The 20,192-nt window shown below is 44.8% G+C and overlaps 1 protein-coding gene across 5 annotated transcripts in view; it reads left to right on the top strand.

The window, feature by feature from the left end:
- LOC146809721 (uncharacterized) overlaps positions 1-20,192 on the top strand; it is a 614,997-nt gene that overhangs the window by 413,465 nt on the left and 181,340 nt on the right. For all 5 annotated transcript variants that reach the window (XM_085616561.1, XM_085616559.1, XM_085616558.1 and 2 more), the window contains one exon: positions 8,014-8,109. In XM_085616561.1, the coding sequence (XP_085472687.1) occupies positions 8,014-8,109 (96 nt within the window). The remainder of the gene's footprint in view (positions 1-8,013; positions 8,110-20,192) is intronic.

Genomic DNA, 20,192 nt, shown 5'->3' with positions numbered 1-20,192 from the left:
TTGTTTATTTTTTCCTTAGCTCCTCTGTTCCAGGTCCTGAGGAAAACCCCTCTTTAACCACAATAGGGGTTTGAAACGTGTCAACCTTTCTTTGAGACCAAACAAGTGCATTTTGATTTTGAGTATCGGGTCCATTATCTGCTGAATGCATTCTGTGATGAAAATTGATTTAAATTCCGACAACCTGAATACAGTACTGTTTGGTCAATATTCCCACAGGGTTTGTGTTGCATTCTAGGAATTTAAAGACGCCTTGTTTTTAATTTTTCCAACCTTTCCCTGGGCCTTTCTTTTTTCCTATATTTTTTTTCACCTGGAACTTGAGCTTATTTATACACTATAATGTGTTTTTAATGTGATACGTAATGTTGTGTCATACATGTGACCTAAGATTTATGTCTTATATGTTTGTAATTTTATGTGGTTCCAACAAAATTGTTGAGATTGTTCACTGAAATAATATCATGAACTTATTTACTGATTCTTTGATGAAATTGAATCTTTAAAGAGACTAAAAAGAAAACAAATCTTTTTTCAGTCACTGACTGTCACGTGTGATTGTAAAGAGTTATTTGTAGAATAAGTATCAGTATTGGCAATTGTGTTGTCGCAGTATTGAATTGGCCTAGCCTTGCTGATTAGGGCCAGAACCCTTTATTGTTTTCAGTGGTAAGGTCATCTATAAACATGTATAAAATGGAAGCAGAACGTCACTCTGCCTGACCACCATCGTAACTTTAAAGGGTCCACGCCTTTGCCTATTGAGAATTTAAATATCTAATGAAACATACACGAGTAGAAAGCAATTGCAGGATCTATTTCTACCAATCATAGAGTTTGTAGTCTCCCTATCTACCTTTCATTCAGATAAAATATTTTTTTGACTTTGAAAGGTGGGTAGACTCACTGATCACTTTCCCTAGGGCAAACACGTTTATTTAGTTTTTATGGAAATAGTTTTATATAGAGTGTCTCGGACCTAGGAGAGCAGATTCACTTTACATTAGGTATGTGCATTACAATAGCAAATTAAGTCGGGTACATAGTTACTTTTAATAATGTCCAAATTAGCAGCTGTGGCAACAGAAAGGGACAGCTTTCCTCAAGTCAGTCCTCTAGCCCGTACCCAGCTGCAATGGCCACGTTTACATACATATAAACACTGTGAATAAATATAAGATCTAATGTAGTACATTTTCATCTTAAATATGGCATATATGCAATTTGCACAACCAATCCTCTACATGTCACAATAACTGAAGCACATACAAAAGTTGACATTGTTCCATGATTACAGTATGACATCTTTGAATTAAATGCTCTCTGGTGTCTTACTTTGGTGGGTTATGTCCTCAGGGTTGGCTATTTGTAGGTATAGATCTGTATCATTTGCATTGAGTTAATAGGATTTGTCAGAGTTGTTTTATTAGCACAGTTAGAGGTTCTGCTTACAAATTAAAGTGAGCTATCGATCGAATTGATCCCTCTGGCAAACTACGACTCCTGATCTCAGAGATTCTCTCTTACTTTCATTTGTTGAACGCATTTTCGAGGCAAGTGGTGAACCAGCTCATTTTATCCCCACTCGTTCTCCAATGGTGTTCAGAAGTGTGTTCTGATAGACCATGTCAAAGTCGGCAGACGGGTCAAATCAACATTGTTAAGAAAGTGCAGCGCATCATCCAGTATTTGCAGAATTGCTGTGTCTGAGCTGCCACATGCCTTGAATCCTGAATGATTCAAATTTCGAATATTTTCAATAGGAAATGGAAATTGGTTACTCGGTGGAAATCGTTAAATTGTTTGATCCTCTGAGTGAGTCCCCTATTTGTTTTTTGTCTTTAGTAGTGAGATGGCCTATCTTGTTTTAAGGATCTTTGTCTTATGTCATGTGTTATCCAGTGTGAGATGATATATCTTCTGATCTCTTTAAGCGTTGATCCAAAAATGGAATAATTGAAATGAGACAATGGTCTTGTGTTTGAATTATTGCTGTGAGTTTGTTTTCCATGATTTATTTGAAGGTATCCAAGATCACACTGTTTTTAGTCCCTGGTGTGCAGGGATCGAGGTAATTTGCTTGAGCGTGTATCACGATTTCTCTTATGAATTTCCTCAATGAAGAATTTGAGTCTTCTTCACATCTTTCTTTCGGGATTATATATATCTATTGAGGACATGATTTCAAGTTTTTTTGCAAGTTGTAAAGTAGTTTTATGTAGTAGTTTCATGCTTGATACAATTTGTAGCTTAAGCAAAGAGGACTTCCTTCCGAAGACGTCACATATTTTTTCCTTTCATAATGTAGAGCATTCAGTGTTCATAATGGGTTTTGGAACAGGCCCTTTTCAGTGCTCCCGGTGTGTTTTCATTCAGTTCTTTAGAAAGCAATTGGGCGAATTCTATTATATTCATCGGGGTTTTGTTGTAGTTATCAGTCAGAACTGTTGCTTGTGGTTCATCATTAAGTGGCTGCAGTTTCACACAGGCTTTCTCTTCTACTGTGGGAATGTCTCTAACCCATTGCTTTGACTCAGTCAACTGGATTTGTTTCAGGAGGGCTAGTGTTGCCGCTTTCACATATGTGGGGATACGAGGACGTAGAATTAGGTAATTGATGAGAATGACACTTAGTTGAGAGGCAAAGGAGTCTTGATCGTTACTTTCACTAGTGGAGGTTGAAAATCTCCTATGAAGCTGTTGTTGTGGATGACCGTGTGTTTTCAATTTTCAGTTCAGATATTTGTTCCATGAATGCTCTGTAGTCCTCTAATGGATGTTAGGTAATGCATATTTTGGTGGCACTTGTGTTCCCTGTTCCGAGTTCAACACCAAGGCATTGGATTGAAGGATAGTTATTGTCTTGAAGACATTTGAGTTCGATAATCTTGATAAATGGCAGAGAACCCTCCTCCTGGTCTGTCTTCTCTGTCAAGGTTTTTGAGTAATTCTTTTGAAGAAATTCAGTTAAATTCTGTTGAATTAATTTCTACGCAGGTTGCAAATAATAAACACTTATCTTGCGTCGTGATACGAGAAATTCTATTTGCCTGAAATTTGTTAATGAATTATGGCTGTGTTCCTCTTTATAAATGTGACCAAGTTCTGTTGTTTGCCAGCAGATATTGATTAAGTCAGAGTTAATGAAATGTGTTACTTTCTTGATTATTGGAGGATGTAGAATCAGATTCATCTTGGATACTTGTACTGCAGCCCTGGTTGGGTCTGGGAACCTGGGATTCCTCTTTAAGGCCAAACAACTATGTTTCTCAGATTGCAGCCACTACCTGACTCAGTTGTTGTCTAAGCAGTGAGAAAACATGACATGGACTAAACAGTATGCTTCGTATACGCCGATAATTTAAGCAGGAAGATAAACACACCGAGAGACAGTGCAGATGGTTTTGGACAACGTTATGAGGCAGGATGCTTAGAAGTAATTAACATCTTGGAAGTGTTTCATCCTTGTCTCAGTATATATTTTTGATTTCTCCGCGCAAGACTGTTGCCACTCAATCTCCATGCACTGTGAGTCAATACGGAGTCAAACGTGTGCTTAAAAAAAATGTTCCTGTCATTGGCAGGAAGTTTTGCTAGTGTTGATATGAACAAGATGAAGGTACAGGTTGATACCCTATGAGCAAAGGAATGACCAAGAAGAGCTGCAAAGTGCTAAGTAGGTATGATCATCCCTTGTGTATGGGACTTCATCCTTGCCTGATTATGATGCATCAGCATTCTGATGTGTCTTGAGACTGAAGGTTCTCCGCCTGGGCACTTGCTGCTCAAGGTGGAGAGCTGGTGGTTTAATTTATGGATTGGTCCACAATAAATTAGCAGGATCCTTTGCTGGAGTTATTCACTTTACTTAAATTAGGCTCACTGCAGGCCTTAAGAAAGCTGATACCATCATGATTGTGCTACTGGCAGCAGTTGTCTTAGCAACAGCAAACGTTTTCTATCCATCTGAGAAGACCCTCAACGAGAAGCGAGGACAGCAAGCATGGGCTTTGACAAGAAAGCCATCTGTTGCATCAAAGTAATGAGTTCTCCAGTCCAATGGGTAGCATCAATTGTGTGGAGTGGCTAGACGTGGGGGTCACATTATCACTGTCAGACATACCAGGCACAAGGTCCAAGCTGTTCTTTGCAAACCAGCTGATGCTGAATGTCCATTTATTACAGCAAAACTAAGCATCACTAGAATAGAGACTTTTTTCAAGGTGCTTCCTAAAACAAAATAAGAGCCCAAAAAGGAAGTGCTGATCACCGTTGGATGTAAAAAAAAAAGCATACAAATGAGTGAGGCAAAAACTGATTCCACTAACTTATTTCCAGATATTCCTGAAACTCCAAAATGGAGACTGGCTCTTTCAGTGATCTGCATGGTATGTAGTTTCCTATATCCATTTACTAAAACACAGGAAATATCTAAGGCTCATTGCAAACAAAGAACAATTTGAGTACAAGATCCTGTTCATCCTACTTTGAATCTGCCCTTTATACGCATGCTAATAGAGGCCTCCTATCCCAGTCGTAAATGGCTCTTCATCTAGACTTATGAAGATGACTGGTTACAAATGGTAGAGTTCCGCAGCGTTTGTAGGCAGCAGTGGCAGCCATGCAGACTGGGACTGCAGTTGAATTTCAAGAATTCTTCTTTGACCTAAATGCAGATAATTTACTACTTGGAAATAATAATGGACTTAAGCCTATTAAACGTGTAACTTTCATTAGACAGAAGATCCTCATCAAGAGAAGGTGTTCGTTTCTGTACATTTGGCCTTACCTAGAGGCTCGTCTGATTCAATCTCTTCTTGTCTTGATGTCCACGTTCATGATTAGAGCAGTGAACATGAGGCTACATATAAAACCACATGCATGCACCCCTACAGACTAGTGGAATCAGCACTTTGGAGCGACAAATGAATGACAGTTTTCACAGCTTTGTAGTGTTTCCCATGGAAGACTGAGAGCATGACGAAGGGAGTTCTTTCAAGCTGACTTTCCATCAAAAACCACAGTAACAAATGACCTCTGCGGAACACCATCCTTGTCCAACTTCAGACAGATTGTGATGAGTTGGACCCTGAAGAAGTCACATCACATAAGGGTGACCCCCTTGCCCTTAAATCCTTGAGGCCAAAGCTAAGTGTCAAGTTGGTTCTCATACAAATGGACTGCACAGTGACTAAGTAGTCTATGAGGTAATGGGGTGCATGAGATCAAGGATCCTCTTGGCAAATGTGCAGACCATCTGGCACTGGCTCTTTGCCGGGATCCTTTTCATCACCATGACATCACCTGCCATCAGTGTAGAAGGAACATGGAGGTGCTTTGAGTAGGCTCAACACAAGTGACGAACGGATCTGCAACAACTTTCTTGGGCAAGTTTTCTATCATTGTTGAAAACCTCAGTTCCATGGATTCAAAACGGGTGAACTGCGATCTGTTAAGCCCTCCTCACTAGGTCCTCTTTTGATGGACTTGTCTAAAAGTGTTCCTGAAGCTGAAACAGGTCAAAACCAGAATGATCGTAATTGTCCTAGAATGGCCTCACCAGTTGTGGTTCGCAGATAGGCTTCACCTCTTGGGGCAACCACACAGGTGATTGCCATACAGACCAGACTTGCTATTCAGGATGGAAGGCAGAATGCTGTGTCACTACTAACTTTGTGCGTAGTGTGCAACCTGGTTCCCGGATCTCCTTGTTCCACTACATGCATGGACATTCTCAAAGAAGCATTGCGCCCAATCGTCCTGCATGATCAAGTGGAAAAGGTTTGCGTCTGCTGCGTCAAAGTCCATCAGATCCTGACGAGCCAGGAAACTATATTAACAAACTAGCCTCTGCTGTTCTATTCCATAAAATTGAACTGGACAGCCATCACTGCCCCCTAAAAAGTGCATTTCCCACAACTTCTGTCTTCGATATCTGAGTCAAAAAGGAGTTTTATAAGATTTTCATATAGTCTTGCCCCTGATCAGAAGACGCGCTCTCCGTTTGGAGGTGACAATGATGTTGCTGATGGGGCCTCTGGCTGGCCCCATCTAGAAAACGACTTTGCCGCCTCTATCAGTGGCTTTCGTGTTTACCACAAGTTGTGCTTGCAGGTATAGTGAGGTTCATGCTCTGTTCGCTACTAATTCTTTAAAGCGTTTTGAGAAATGAGGCGTAGTTATTTGCAAGAATATGTTTGTTTCAATAATTTGTATGACCTGTAACGCCAAATACATCTCTGGTTTCCCTGTAAGTCATAGTGTATATCCCTCCCTACCTTTTTGCAAAATCGTTCTTGTCCATTTTGAGAGGCCCTTTCACAATGGGGAGGTGAAAACTGGTAGCAGGAATTATCAAGTACAGACAGAAGAGATAAAGTGTAAAAAACTATTTTATTTATTTTCCCTTGTGTAAAGGGCTGGGGCATCACATATGTCTATTGGCGGCTGAATTGTGTTTTTATTCTTCCTTGCTACCAAGAAACAAAGGCGGTACTCTCTGGGCTCACAAGAGGACAGTGCTCTACTGTAGCTACTCGGGAATGTTCCGATGCTGAAGTCTGCAAAGCTTTCCCCTTGGTCACAAGGCATCGCTGCCTAGACTCAGGTTTATGAACAGCTGGCCACATGGGATAAGCGTCTCTCTGAAAGCTGGTTGGTCACCCAACATGTATCTCCTGGTTTTCCTCCTCCTCCCTCACCCTCTTGCCTTGGCATTTCCTGTTAAAGGGGGCGGAGTAAGCAGGCTGTTTTTTTTTCAATGTGTACGAGGCGCCCATTATGAAGAAAGGACATTTTTAATTTTAATGTGAGTTCTCCATCTTGAGAATCGGCAGCAAATTAATTTGAGAAACCTGGAGAGTGCACCGAGGTGGACGCCTGTCCGTTAGGATCCAGAATCCTGCGAGGTGGCGTCGATAATGTGGGTCTTAAGTGCCACAGCTCTCATTTTACTCTCTTTGTGTCTGCACTGCCGGTCTACCCACCTTTCCCTGGCTACTCATGTACTGCTGAAGGTGTACAGCTGTAGCACACTAGTAAGGAAAGAAGTCAAATACAACCGGGGGCGCCACCCTGAGCAGAAACCACACATCTTAAAATCCCAGATTTCATGTGCGTCTGCTGGGCTGAAGGCGGCCCCGCGTTTGATCATGAGTTTGCGCCCCAGCTCCTCTCATGCGCCCGGAGGCTCGTCCTATCACTGGTTGGGCAATGACCCGGGCTCTAGTAGGGCCGTGGCTCAGACCCTAGCCAGGCTGGCTCCCTGCGCCTGCAAGGGGGAGAGATGGTGCGCCTGGTGCGCACACATTTACCTGCCCTGTGACCCTCTGTTCTTACCCCACCAGGCGAGCCCAATACTTTTTGTTAGAACCCGAGACCCTTGTTCTTTCTAGTTTACAAGAAGAGGCTTCCTGCTGCCCTGTTAGAAGTGCTCGCAGACAACATCCACTCTCTTTATTATTGGTTGGGAATCGTACTTGAGTTAAAAAAAAAAGTGATAGTGCAGTGAAAGGATACCCAGCCTGCGTCCATTGTTTCGTCTAGTACAGCAGAAAGGCATAGAGCTGGTGGTTCTAATTTTGTTGAGTCTTAGCCGAGCTCTTCACTGATTTATGATCAATGGAGATTATATATATATATATATATATATATATATATATATATATATATATATATATATATATATATATATATATATATATATATATATATATATATATATATATATATATATAATTTCTCTACAAGTTAACAGTCACCTCTAGCAAGAGATCTTTGATCCACACACAGTAGTGAGATAGTACCCTTGTAGCTTCCTTATCCCTCATGCTCATGCAGGTTGGTGGTTTCCTTGACCCACATTGCTGTGTGTGTTGATACTTTCCTTGATCTAGGTGAGTAATTTCCTGGTACAATACAGCAACATGATTGGGGTTTTTACTTATCTAACGCAGCTTGTTAAGGTCTTAGTTGTAACATTTCTATTTGTATTCTTTTCCCTGCCCCCTTCAGCCATGCTTAGGATGGTGTCCGCTGTCCTGCAGTTCGGGAACATCGTCTTCCGGAAGGAGAGGAACACAGACCAGGCCTCCATGCCCGATAACACAGGTGAGCAAGATTGTGCAACGCTGTTCACCTGAGGACTTGAGCCTACTTTAGGACATACGTTGTGGGCGATCAAATGTGAGCGTTAAAGAAATAAATACAAGCTGTTGAAACGTGAACGTCCATTGCATACTTTTGTGAGTGTGCACACCTGCCAGGAGTTACCCATTTGCCGGTCTCACTGGTTTGATGGCATTTTTGTGGCCTGTGTGCGCAACAATCTTGTGTGTGCAGAGGGACCCATCTTTAGTGAATGGGACTGTAACCCCCTAGTCAAGCTCCATGACCCACCAAGGTTGCTTTCCTAGGACATGGAACTACTACCCCCGAGTTGGCTGCCTAATTTTGGCAGAATAGTTTTAAATCATAGATGCAGAACAGGCCTTTTTCCCCCTCTTCCCTACGCCGGAGAGAGGCCCACTGGCCTCGTCCCTAAAGTTATGCCCAAGTCATGTAGCAGGCTTGTTTTGCTACTTTCTGTGTGCATGACTAGTACATGTGTATAATAATAGGTTGATGGTGGCGTGAGCCAAGGTAGAGTATGGACCGTTGAGCATCGGTCAGTGGAATCCATTTTGTATTGCAACTAACTGAATGCTGCAGAAAATGGAGGTTCAAAGTAGCCTGCCAAGCTGTTATTGTGCATTACTTGTGTTCCTGGAGCGTTCATGAAGCAACAGACTTTTACGATTGTAAGGATGGAGATAGGGCTCCCTTTAGAAGTGACCATTTGTCCCTTTCTTGGGTGTTCCCATTAGTCTGGATCGAGAGTCTGGTGAGACTGAGACAGCAGTCTCTTTTGATAAACAGGATGAGCATTTCAAGTCGGGGCCTGCCTGTTGTGCCCCACAGATGCTGCGGATGATAGATCAGGTGTGTGGGGTTCACCCTCCTGTAGGAAGTGCTCAAGGAAAGCACTCTTAACTTATTCGCCACCTGCTGCTCAACTATCCCCTGTGGCATAGTCTGTCTGCTCTGGAGATGAGGGCTGCACGGTGTAAGGGATCCTACTTGAACCGATTCAAGAACAGAGCATCGGGGATCAAGAATCCTTGTCTGGAAAGTGGTATCAGAGCAGGACTGGACCATACACAATTGGTTCCAGGATTTCTCGCTGACCAGTGCAAGTCAGACTCCACTCAGGCGGCGGTGACTCCTCCGCTATGACGGAGGAGTGTCACCCCCCTGCTCGCAGAGGCAAATGAAAAATAAAATGATGACTATTTTATTTTTTGTCCTGTAGCCGAGTCTTGGGGGGTTGAGGCCGCAGCACTGCAGCTGGGGGAGGAGGAGTGGGGGGCACTGCTGTCAGTGCGCTTGACGGGTTGGCCGGCCGTCCTAGGACAGCCAAACCATCATGCACACAGACATCTCTTCAACCCAGCTGTTGGGTGAAGAGACCTGCAGGCACAGACTCCCATCTCCTGACGGAGCGCAATACAAGCCCGCTCATCCTAATCCCGATACTGCACTCATGGGTATGTGAGCAGCGTCTGGATTGGCTGTAGAGGAGACTGGGAGCTTCTGCCTGTGCCCAGAGAAGCAGAAGAGCGGAGAGCAGAACGTTTTTTAAATTGTTTGTTTTGTTACAGGCCCCCCACATTTTCCTGACATCAGCCGCTACTGTACTTAGGGTCACAGACATCTGAGATCTAGTGCTGGTGTTCTTGACAGCCAGTCTTTCAGAGGAAGGGAGATATCAGCCAAAGAAGTCTGCATCTACTTACTGTAGTCAAATTGTGGGTCTGCCTTGGAAAAGAGTCTACCTGACCTGCTGAGTGAGGGGTTTGGAGGGCACCTCTGTAGGAGGAAGTCTACTAGGAGGAGAACCCCAGCTACCGGGGGCAGAACTTTACACAGCCAGCTTAAGCCAGGCATAAGTTGTCGGTATTGTTTGGAGCTAATAAAGTGCCCCGCTGCTACAAGTGCGGCCTGTACCTACCCTCACTGTCCTTGTGTTCTCTGCCCCTTCCCTAGTCTTGGAATAATCAGAGTTGTGGTTTGTGTGGGATGGCCTGTGGAGCCTAGCAGGACTCTACCCTGTAGCCTTCCAACAGGAGTCTGGAGGCGTTCTACGCCGATCAGACCGCATGACTGCACTTCCGGTAGGCAACTTAAGACCTGTGGTGCTGAGAATTAATGAAAAAACAATGAGAGGCTTGCAACGGAAGTCCCCCTGCCGTGCGCAGGTAACCATGGAGGCACTGGCATTGCTCCAGACTTTCTCAAGAGCCCAAGTATTCTCGGAGACCTTCTCATGATTCTAAAACTATTAGTAAATGGGGTACAGGCACAAGAGGCAGACCTAGGAGTAATAAACACAGTAATCTGCTTGCATCCTTGACTGTGAGCCTGCACCGGTAACTTTTCCTCTGCATATCGTTTCGATGCCTTTCCTGAAGCAGTGTAGTTATGCCCTTGGTTCCATGCACCACTTTGTATTGTATCTCAGTGCATAATTGATAAATTCAAGTACTTTTTCTTTTCATGAGAAAAATCAGCGGTTTGGAAATTTGTTCTTGTATTGATTGTTGACTTCTGAGTTTCTAACCCCATGCCACCTCCCTCAGTACTGGGTGTACTTGTGATCCAGCGGTGAACCAGCAACAGATACTCCAATACCAAATACTCACCTGGGCCCATAAACACTCGTACACACACACACATGCCAGAAAAACTGCTGGAGTCAAAGTGTATGTTGTTTCTTACTTCAAGATTAGTTACCTATCATTCCTAACTAATCTTTCACTGATCAAAAAGTTATTTCCTCTGGTCAATGGACCATTAGTTGAACTAGTTGATGATGAAATGACCTGAATTATTTCTCTTTACAATGAAATGACCACAGACTCGGAACAATTTTAAAGGCTTTATCTAAATTCATTTCATGTGAACCACTTTCAGAGTACAGTACAGTCTCCGTCACTCACAGGGAGGAAGATTCAATTAATCAATCAATCAAACAAATATATCATACTATGCAATGACGTTGCTCAGAAAGGAGAGGATCGAAAGAAAAGCACATCTGCACATTCACGAAAATATATTTACCTAGGATGGTGTGAAAACCAACCCCCTGGCCACAAGCCAGATGACTGTGAATTATATTGGATGTCAGTGTGAGTGACAGCGTTTGCTGTAACCTTCATTGTGAAATTTTTAATTGCGTCGAGAGGTACTGGTTGTACTTCGTTTTTAACTTGTTTGCTGCCTGCTTGGGGGCCCTGTTCTTTACTTGCAAAATTCAATTTACACTTCAAGATATTTACGGATGCTCCACTTACCCGCACTTTAAAACAAATCCTTCACACACGCTGATTTTGCATGACGATCTCCCGTTTACTTTCGCAGCGCCATCTTGGGTGTGGGAACCTGCTGCTTGCCACTGCTGGCTGCCATCTTGGGCGGTGCTCTAGCTGCCAAGGGAACACCTCCGCCTACCTACTTAAGGCGCTCAATGCAAGCGCGCAGCGCGCGCCAGAGGCAAGCCCGTCTGCGCCCGTCCGCGCCCCGGACGCTCCCAGCGCCAGGAATGCTGCCATGTCAAATGACATATCTGGTAGACTAGTATACAGCAGAGAACAACTACTGCAGCTGAACCTACCTAAGGGTTACAATCCTCTGAGCGTTAGTCTTTCCTGTGGACTAATTAATAGCCGGTCACTAGTTAAACACTCCTCTGATGTCTATGGTCTCTTGGAAGACCTAGAGCTAGACGCCCTTTTTATAACAGAAACTTGGGCCACGACCAAGTCCACAGCAGCCCTGAGCGCGGCTTGTCCCAGTGGTTACAAAATCTTCCACCAACCCCGAAGCTTGGGTAGAGGAGGTGGAGTGGGTATGATTTTTAAAGACACCTTAGACTTCAGACCTCTCCAGATTGATGAGGTAGGGGGGATAGAAATTATGGGCTTTTCTTTACAGTCTCCCGGCGGGAATCTACTCACGGGGATGCTATGCTATAGGCCCCCGGGTGCAACCACACATTTCCATCTCTTCGCTGATACCATCATTAACCTAAAACTTGCCCACACCAACATGATCATATTAGGTGACTTTAACCTCACAGAGGATGGAGGTCTCGGTAGCCAACTGAGAGACATCCAGCATACCTGCTCTAACCTAAATCTCCATCAATTGGTGACCAGCCCTACCCATCAGAAGGGGCATATTTTGGACTTGGTATTTGCTAACCCAGTTACAACGGGGATATCAAGTATCATGCCCTTGAAGTGGACTGACCACTCCCTCATACATCTGAGCATGGCATTGCCCCGCTGGAAGAACAAGCCCAGCCAGCAGGGCTTTCATAGGAAGGACAGAGAATGGGCCAAATTGGCCAAAGTTGACCCCTTAATTCTATCATCGGACGTCGGCTATTTTTCTCCTGCTAAGTCAGTGGATGAAAATTATAGATCATTCACTGAACAAATAATTAAGGCCCTTGATCACACTGTTCCCTTAAAGTCACTAAAGAAGGTGAGGAAGAGATCAGCGCCCTGGTACAACGAGGAGCTGTATCAACTTAGACTCTGTCGCAGGCAAGCTGAGAGGAAATGGAGAAGAAAGTATGCCGAGGACGACAAGAAAGATCTGAGACTGATACAATTACAATATAAAGCTCTGATCTTGAGGTACAAGGCAGACTTCTATGCAAGTTCCATCACCCAGGCCTCCAATGGGACTAAAGCCCTCTTTAAGATTGTTCGCGATCTTTCTAACCCGGATTGCATGAACAATAGAGTAGCTCCCTCACAAGCCTTGTGTAATGAAATTGCCTCCTTTTTTCAAGAGAAAATCGCCATCATTGTCAATACACTACATGACAATACTCAGGATGGTTCTGAGGAAACCGCCAGCTTAGGCAACGGAGATGTCTCACAGACCGCGGCCCTAGACAGCTTTCAACCACTCTCCCAGACAGCTTTTGACAGCCTAATAGAAAGTGTGTCTTCTGGCTCCCCTCTTGACCCTCTCCCTCATAAAATCTGGAAACTATATGGGCGTAACACCTTCCCCGGCTTGAGGGTGATCTGCAACCAGTCTCTGATGGTGGGTTCTGTCCCGGACTGCTGGAAATTAGCAGTGGTAACCCCACTGATTAAGAAACCGAATCTGGACCCTTTGGTACCAGCTAATTTCAGGCCTATTTCACTCTTGCCTTACCCGGTGAAAATTCTTGAAAAGTCAGTTAGCAAGATGCTGTCCTGCTTCCTGGAGGAGAACCTCCTGCTCGACAGGGATCAGTTTGGTTTTCGTCCCGGTCATGGGACTGAAACGGCTCTAACTACCGTGCTGGATAAACTTCGAATACGCGCCGACAACGGGAATGCCATGATTCTGGTGCTTCTCGATATGTCGGCAGCGTTCGATACGGTGAGCCATTCAGTCCTGGTGGAGAGACTGAAGCAGATAGGTGTCAAAGGTAGAGCGCTGCAATGGCTCCAATCCTACCTGGAGGGTAGACAGCAGGTAGTCACCATGACCCCTTTCTCATCTAGCAGGTCTCCAGTTGCGCACGGGGTGCCGCAGGGATCGGCTATCAGCCCCATCCTTTTTAACATCTACCTACGGCCCCTGTTTCCTCTAATTAAATCCTTTGGAGTCAGCCTGGTGAACTACGCTGACGACACGCAGCTGGCCTTCTCTCTAGAAGGGGCTGATGCGTTATCCATGGACCGGTTCCAGCAATGCATGAAGCAGACCACGGACTGGCTTAGAAGGAACTCCCTCCAGTTCAATAGTGGTAAAACCGAGGTGGTCTTCTGCTCCCCAACCAGGGTCCCAAAACATCTAACTCCTGAATTAAGACTCTCTCCAGAGGAGGACCCCCTGATACCAGTCAGCAAGGTACGCAATCTTGGGGTAATTCTTAACGACGATCTCCAGATGGTTTCCCAGGCTAGTAAGACCGCTTCGGTCTGCTTTGCCCTGCTACGACTACTCCGAAGCATCCTACCTTTACTTCCTAGGGAATTGCGAGCCACGGTAGTACGTAGCACGGTACTAAGCAGGCTCGACTACTGCAACTCCCTCTATCTGGGGGCCCCGCAGTATATCTTCCAGGGACTGCAGAGGATACAGTCAGCAGCAGCTAAACTAGTGCTTGATCGACGACGCAGCTCCTCGGCTACTGGAGCTTTGAGGGATCTACACTGGCTTCCGGTCAAGGAGAGGGTCTCCTTTAAATCTCTGTGTTTGACATTCAAAGCAGTGCATGGACTAGGTCCTGCTCCTTTGCAGGATAAGTTTGCTCGTCATCTACCAACTAGGCAGCTCCGCTCCTCCACAGCAGGCCTACTGGTAGTCCCGAGATTTAAACGCTCTCGGTTAGGCGGCAGGGCCTTCAGCATAGTAGCCCCCGGTATGTGGAATAAGCTCCCTATGAATTTGAGACAGTGTAACTCTCTACTTGAATTCCGCAAGGGACTTAAAACCTGGCTCTATCCCAAAGTATAACCCAGATTCGCTCTCCCTGTCCCTTTATCTGCCTTCCAGTATGGCTCACTCAGTCTTAAGCGCCAAGATGCCCGTAGGGTGATAGCTGCGCTCTATAAGTATCCAATCAATCAATCAATCAATCAATCAAAGGCTTCAGGACAGGATAGATGACCTCTCTAACACCGACGCTTGCGTAGCACCCCACTCTGACACACTCTTCCTCCTCGAGATTCTTCCGCGATCTTCTTCTAAATTAATTATAGGATAGATGGTTCTGCATTCGATTCTTCATCACTCCGACAGCGTCCTGAGCTCTGCAGCCTTCAGCAAAATCTCCGTCTCCATCTGACTGACTAACTAAATAAAACTACCTCAAATATACTCTTCGACATTCATGTACCACCCATTATTGTTTCAATATTACAAAAATACTAACTCTGATTGGACAGGCAAGGGGGGATGATAATCACACCGTGCTTATTTTTCAATTTAGTCTTTCCGTCCATTGTTCAAAGATCCCACCCCTTAATTTTTACTCATAAATCTTTATTCCCTCCTGTATTCACATCTTATTAGACACAAAAGTATAATTTTCATGTGTTCCCATTCATTTCAGAGGACTTCGGTGCTGGTTCCCAGGGTATGTATCTTTTGCGTCCTTGGACTGTGTTCAAGAGTCACATTTACTTATTTCAGCTCACTCACACCACGCATGTGCGAAGGTCAGGTGGCTTATAGACTCTGGATTCGTATGAGAGGCCCAAATACATACTAATAGCAAAGTCAAAAAGACAAATATTAATTTAAAAATAAAATGGTTTCACTGTATACCACATATCTCTACTCTAACCCCATTTACTTATAAACGCTTTCCCCGCATTAGCATTAGTAAAACAGCTTGGTTTAGTTTCAGCAGAGCAGATGCCAAGCATGTGAGCTTTCTAGTAGCCATTTTAATAGCGTCTACGCAGGCGCAAGAAATTCCCTCCAAGCGGCAGCTCGTCATACTGCGTAGATGCAGTTGACACATGCGCAATAAAGTTTTCTCGTTAGCGGCCATTTTAGAATTGCGCTCGAGTTACTTATTAGTAAGACACCTAGGCAAGCTTCTCTGTCTTTTATGTCAAATGTGGTGCGTATTAATTTACACAATACATAGTTAATACAAGGTTAGAAGTTAAATGAGGTTTGTTTCTGAGCAAGTCTCTTTTCTACGAGTCCTTGCTCCATCACTTGGACCTTGGATATCAGTGCTTATAGGCAGTCAGGCCTCAGTTGATAAAGGGACTGATCCACCACATTTGAGGCCCAGTAACCCAGCGACTCCAGAACGGGTTCTGACACAAGCTCCGTGTTCTCCACTGTGCTGCAAAAAACGGAAGGGACCCCTCAAAGTAGTTTTTGCATTCCACCGGAAGTCACTGAAATATAGAATCCTGTGCAGCTGAGCACATTTCAATACTTTACCTTTTTTAAATGTTTACAAGAATTTTTAAAATTATATGGGTTATTCATAAGAAGGTTGTCAGTCACTAGATGTACAGCAGTAACAGTGATAGATGTACTGCTTGCTTTCTTGCTGGTGTATAACGTTTTTGTTACTTCTGCTGTGATTCAATGAAATGCTGTAAAAACCTGTTAAGCATTGTCCTTTCCAGTATATTCAAGAATATGTATACTAGTAGACACAGGCCGTGCATAGCAACCCATGGCCTAAATATTGTTAAGGTGCGTTTTTCACTAGAAACCGATGTTGATATATTAAAAAGAATAGAAAATTTGCCGGTAAAGGAGGGCCAACTCGTTACACTGACCATGTGAGCTACAGGTTGATATTGTGTGTGAGTAGCGTGGCCCTCAGTGCTTGGAGAGATCTAAAGGGAGCACTAATCATCCTCGAGCTGTGTCTGTATGTGCAGAGGTGTCAGGAACTTGAATAAGGCCTTATACTGTAGAGCAGCAATGGGGTATCGAGGGCGTGTTTTTCTCTTGAGTGCATGCAGCGCTGTCCTTTCGCTATGGGCCCATAGTGCAACATCTGTTGCCATTTTTATAGGTGAAGAGAAAGCTGAGACCTCCAATGAATCGCAACGCGCCTTTTGGCCAGTGTAAATGCCCAGTCCATAAACCTGTTGCTAAGCTTCTGGGTTTAGGCCTCTTAAAGTCCCCCAGTAAGCAGGCCCCAGGAATGTGAAGCTTTGTCCTCTTAAGGAGATTTCCAAGACTGCCCCATACCCCTTTCCGGAACCATGGTGCAGCCGAGCATCACCGCACCATGTAAAAAAGTCAGCACCAACCATACTACATTGAGGGCAGTGTATCTCGGTGTTGCCCCTAATGAGGTTCAAATGTTTAAGGGTCTAATGGCATAGTTGAATTGTGTCTAATTAAATCTCATATTGCAAAGCATGTATAGTGCAAAAGCTTGTCCCGGTTTTTGTCAGTAAAGAGCTTATCAAGACTCTTTCCATTTCACTCTGAGGCCTCTCAGCGGAAATGTAATCCTCAGTAGCAAAGATTTAAATAGCCAGAGTATGGAGTGTTGAATGTTCCCCATCCTGAAGGGTATTTGAAGTAGTTCATGTGATGGAGGTTCGGCAAGCCCCACTTCACACCATTGTTGGAAGGAGAGGCATGGTTCTTAAACTGGGTCACAGGTAAACCCTGCTCTTCTCTCAGCTGAGCCCAGGAGAAAATATGTCAATCCACAAATACATCTCCTCCCGTCAACAGCCCAGTCGGGGTCCATTTGGCCAGAGCAGAGGCAGTGTGAATTCCTAACACCTCAGGGAAGCTTATCGAAGGAATTTTAGGGGCATACAGAGGGGCAGGTCCCATAATTCGAGTGATTTTGGACCAAGATCTCATGGCAGGAGGCAGAAGTATATTAGTTGCTGGAGCCTTTGTCTCTGGTTCAATAAGACAAGCAACCAATTCCCCTCCACTCACCCAATGCATGCAGTTGTTCCCCACTAAGCCATTTGGGGAGCCACTGCAGCTGAGCATAACTCAAATTTAGGAAATGTCAGTCTCCCCTCCACTGTGGGCATCTGAAATATCCTAGGAGACGCTCTGTGCTCCATAAGACTCCTGATGATAATCGTGAAAAACAAAATGCCATTCTGATCTTGAACCACAGTCTGGGTTGGTGTGTTTAGTTGGGTTGTGGGTATAGATCTGGTCTCTAATCTGGCCAACCATGCCAGTAAGTCTGTTTCAGAGTGTACTCGCACTAGGTAAGATTTATAAGCTAGACAGCTTAAATGCTCAACCAGAGTGTAAGGAGGCTTGAGGGCAGAGTAGTGGTATAGAAGGACAAGCAGTCAGGTTATATGTCTATGAGAGGGATACTGTTTATTTGCCACAGTAAGAGAAAGACAGTCTGTGTTACACCATAGGTTCAACGGGAAATTAATAATCTCTTCCAAGAAGTTAGGATTCTCGTCTCCTTGTTTCAAAGGGTATGTGTCCATCTACCACTCTGGGATGTCCTGGTCGTCCCTCCTTGGGTCTGGCTGTCTCCAGGGTTCTCCTCACCAGGGTTGAAAAACAAAGAACAGAAAACACTCGGGTTAGGCTTTACCCTTCCTATTCTTTAAGTTGTGCCACCTTCACCATAACGACGTGGGGGAGGGAATGGGGATGTCAGGGAGGAACCCTTCTAAAGGTTCGTGAGGGAATAGTGGGCTCCGGTATGGTGTGTCTTCTAATAGGTATTCCAGCTACCCCACCAAAAAGACCCTCTAAGCGGCACTTGCCTGAGGCCACGACCCGTGTACCGGGCCGCGGCAGCCGGACCCGGGGCGTCCTCTCCTTCTCGTGAGCCGCCGGGCTTGAAAGCAGCAAACTCCTGTTCGGTCGTCGCTGTGGGCTCTGGGACACCTGCGCTGGGGTCTCCGTCCTTCTTCTGTCGTCCCGTCCGCTCCTGTTCTCCGGCAGTGCCTCCGGTCCTCCGTTCTGTAACTTCGCTGTCCTCCGCTCTGGATATCCGTTGCTCCGTCGTCCATTCACCCTCGATCCACTCGCTCCCCGTCCTGCTCCACTCCTCCTCCTTCCTGATTCCGCCCCTCTTGTGCTCCATTGGCGGCTGCGTCCTGACGTCACGCGTTCCAAGGGAGACTAGAACGCGGTTGATATCCGGTGTTCTCCTCATGGCTCCATCCGAGTTTTCCGACTTCCGCTGAGCCGAGCCGTCCTCCCTCTTACACAGAGTTGCATATTTTCCCCCTAGGTCCAGTAGTTTTTGTTTTTCCGAAGGTGAACTCCCCACCACCCTCTTCTGAGAAAACAGTGACAAGTCCATTTCTTGAAGTTACTTCATTAATGTACGTGTCTCCCCACCACCGTTGCGATGCAGCGGCCCCACACTACCACCTTGAAATCCTCCCATTCATCAAGTACATTGGAGACTGTACCCTTGTTTGTACCAGTCTCCCTAAGAGAGTCTCGAAATACTGGATCGGCCAATGCAGAGCCCTGGAGTCTCCATGTGGGGATCAGGGAAAATATATTCTGACAATCAGTTGTCATAAACAGGGGGTTATGGTCTGACCGTCCTACCCAGATGTTTCACATGGTGGACCGGCGATGATATTCAATATTTTAGCGTGACTGTCCCTTATCCCCCAGCAAATTTGCATTGGTGTATATTTAATGTCAAAAATCAAACGTGTGTGTCTAACCTCCTACAAAACATTTTTTCTTTATAAAGCCCAATAGTCCAGTAGATTGACACCCATAGTTGATTTAAAAAAAAAGCTGAACATTTTGTCAGTGCTTTGCTGCAGTAGCTCAACCTTCTTGCTCTTTTTCAGGTTTCATAGAAAATTCCAGGCAAGATTGGCTGAACATTTTTTTTTTTTCGTTCTAAACAATTTTATCATAATAGGAAACCAACACTGAGACCATGTGTACAGTTTCAGAGTATCTTTGAGTAGATCTGTAGCCCAGGAATCCATGCAAGTTTTACGGAAGGAGGCTGTCCTTTGGCTGGACCCCAAAAGAACTTAAACCCTTTTAATTAACATACTAAGGAACATTGTGTGGACATTCAGATCTTTGTGGGTTCTCTGGAGAGAAGAAAGGTAAGGCTGTCATAAAGAAGACTGTGTCTAGGTCATTTGTATTAAGTACTGCTACACAGTGACCAAGAAGCAGCCTTGTGATGGTCTGAGAACCCATCCCACCAGAACTAAGGCTGTTACCACTGCATTGACATGCTTCGTGCTTGTCTTTACCGTCTGCCAGGCTGCGACATGAGTGTCCGTGCACATCGCGCCAGTAGTTTCATATCTATACTTTAGTATCTATTGAAAGGCGAGAATCCTGTGGTTAGACGTATCCAAAAACAAGATACTTACATTCAGTAACGCTCTTTTCTGTTGGATGCTCTAACCATAGATTCCTCAGCATATACTAAATACCACCTCCCATTTCTGTGGAGGGGCTCTTTTTAACATCTAAAAATGTCCCAGGTTAGGAATATGTTTTTTCCTGGCTCCAATACATCACTTTTGCTGCATTACTTAGCCAGTGTGGTGCCGCACAGCGCCACCTTGTGGCATGCAGGAACTCTGCTGGAGAAAAGTGTCCAGAGCCGGTCTGGGCACCTGGGGAGCATTCTGAGGTAAGAAATCTGCAGTTAG

This window comes from Triturus cristatus, chromosome 7, assembly GCF_964204655.1.
Source record: "Triturus cristatus chromosome 7, aTriCri1.1, whole genome shotgun sequence".
Taxonomy (NCBI): domain Eukaryota; kingdom Metazoa; phylum Chordata; class Amphibia; order Caudata; family Salamandridae; genus Triturus; species Triturus cristatus.
The sequence above is the reverse complement of the archived record's forward strand: the minus strand, read 5'-3'. Positions and strand labels throughout refer to the sequence as shown.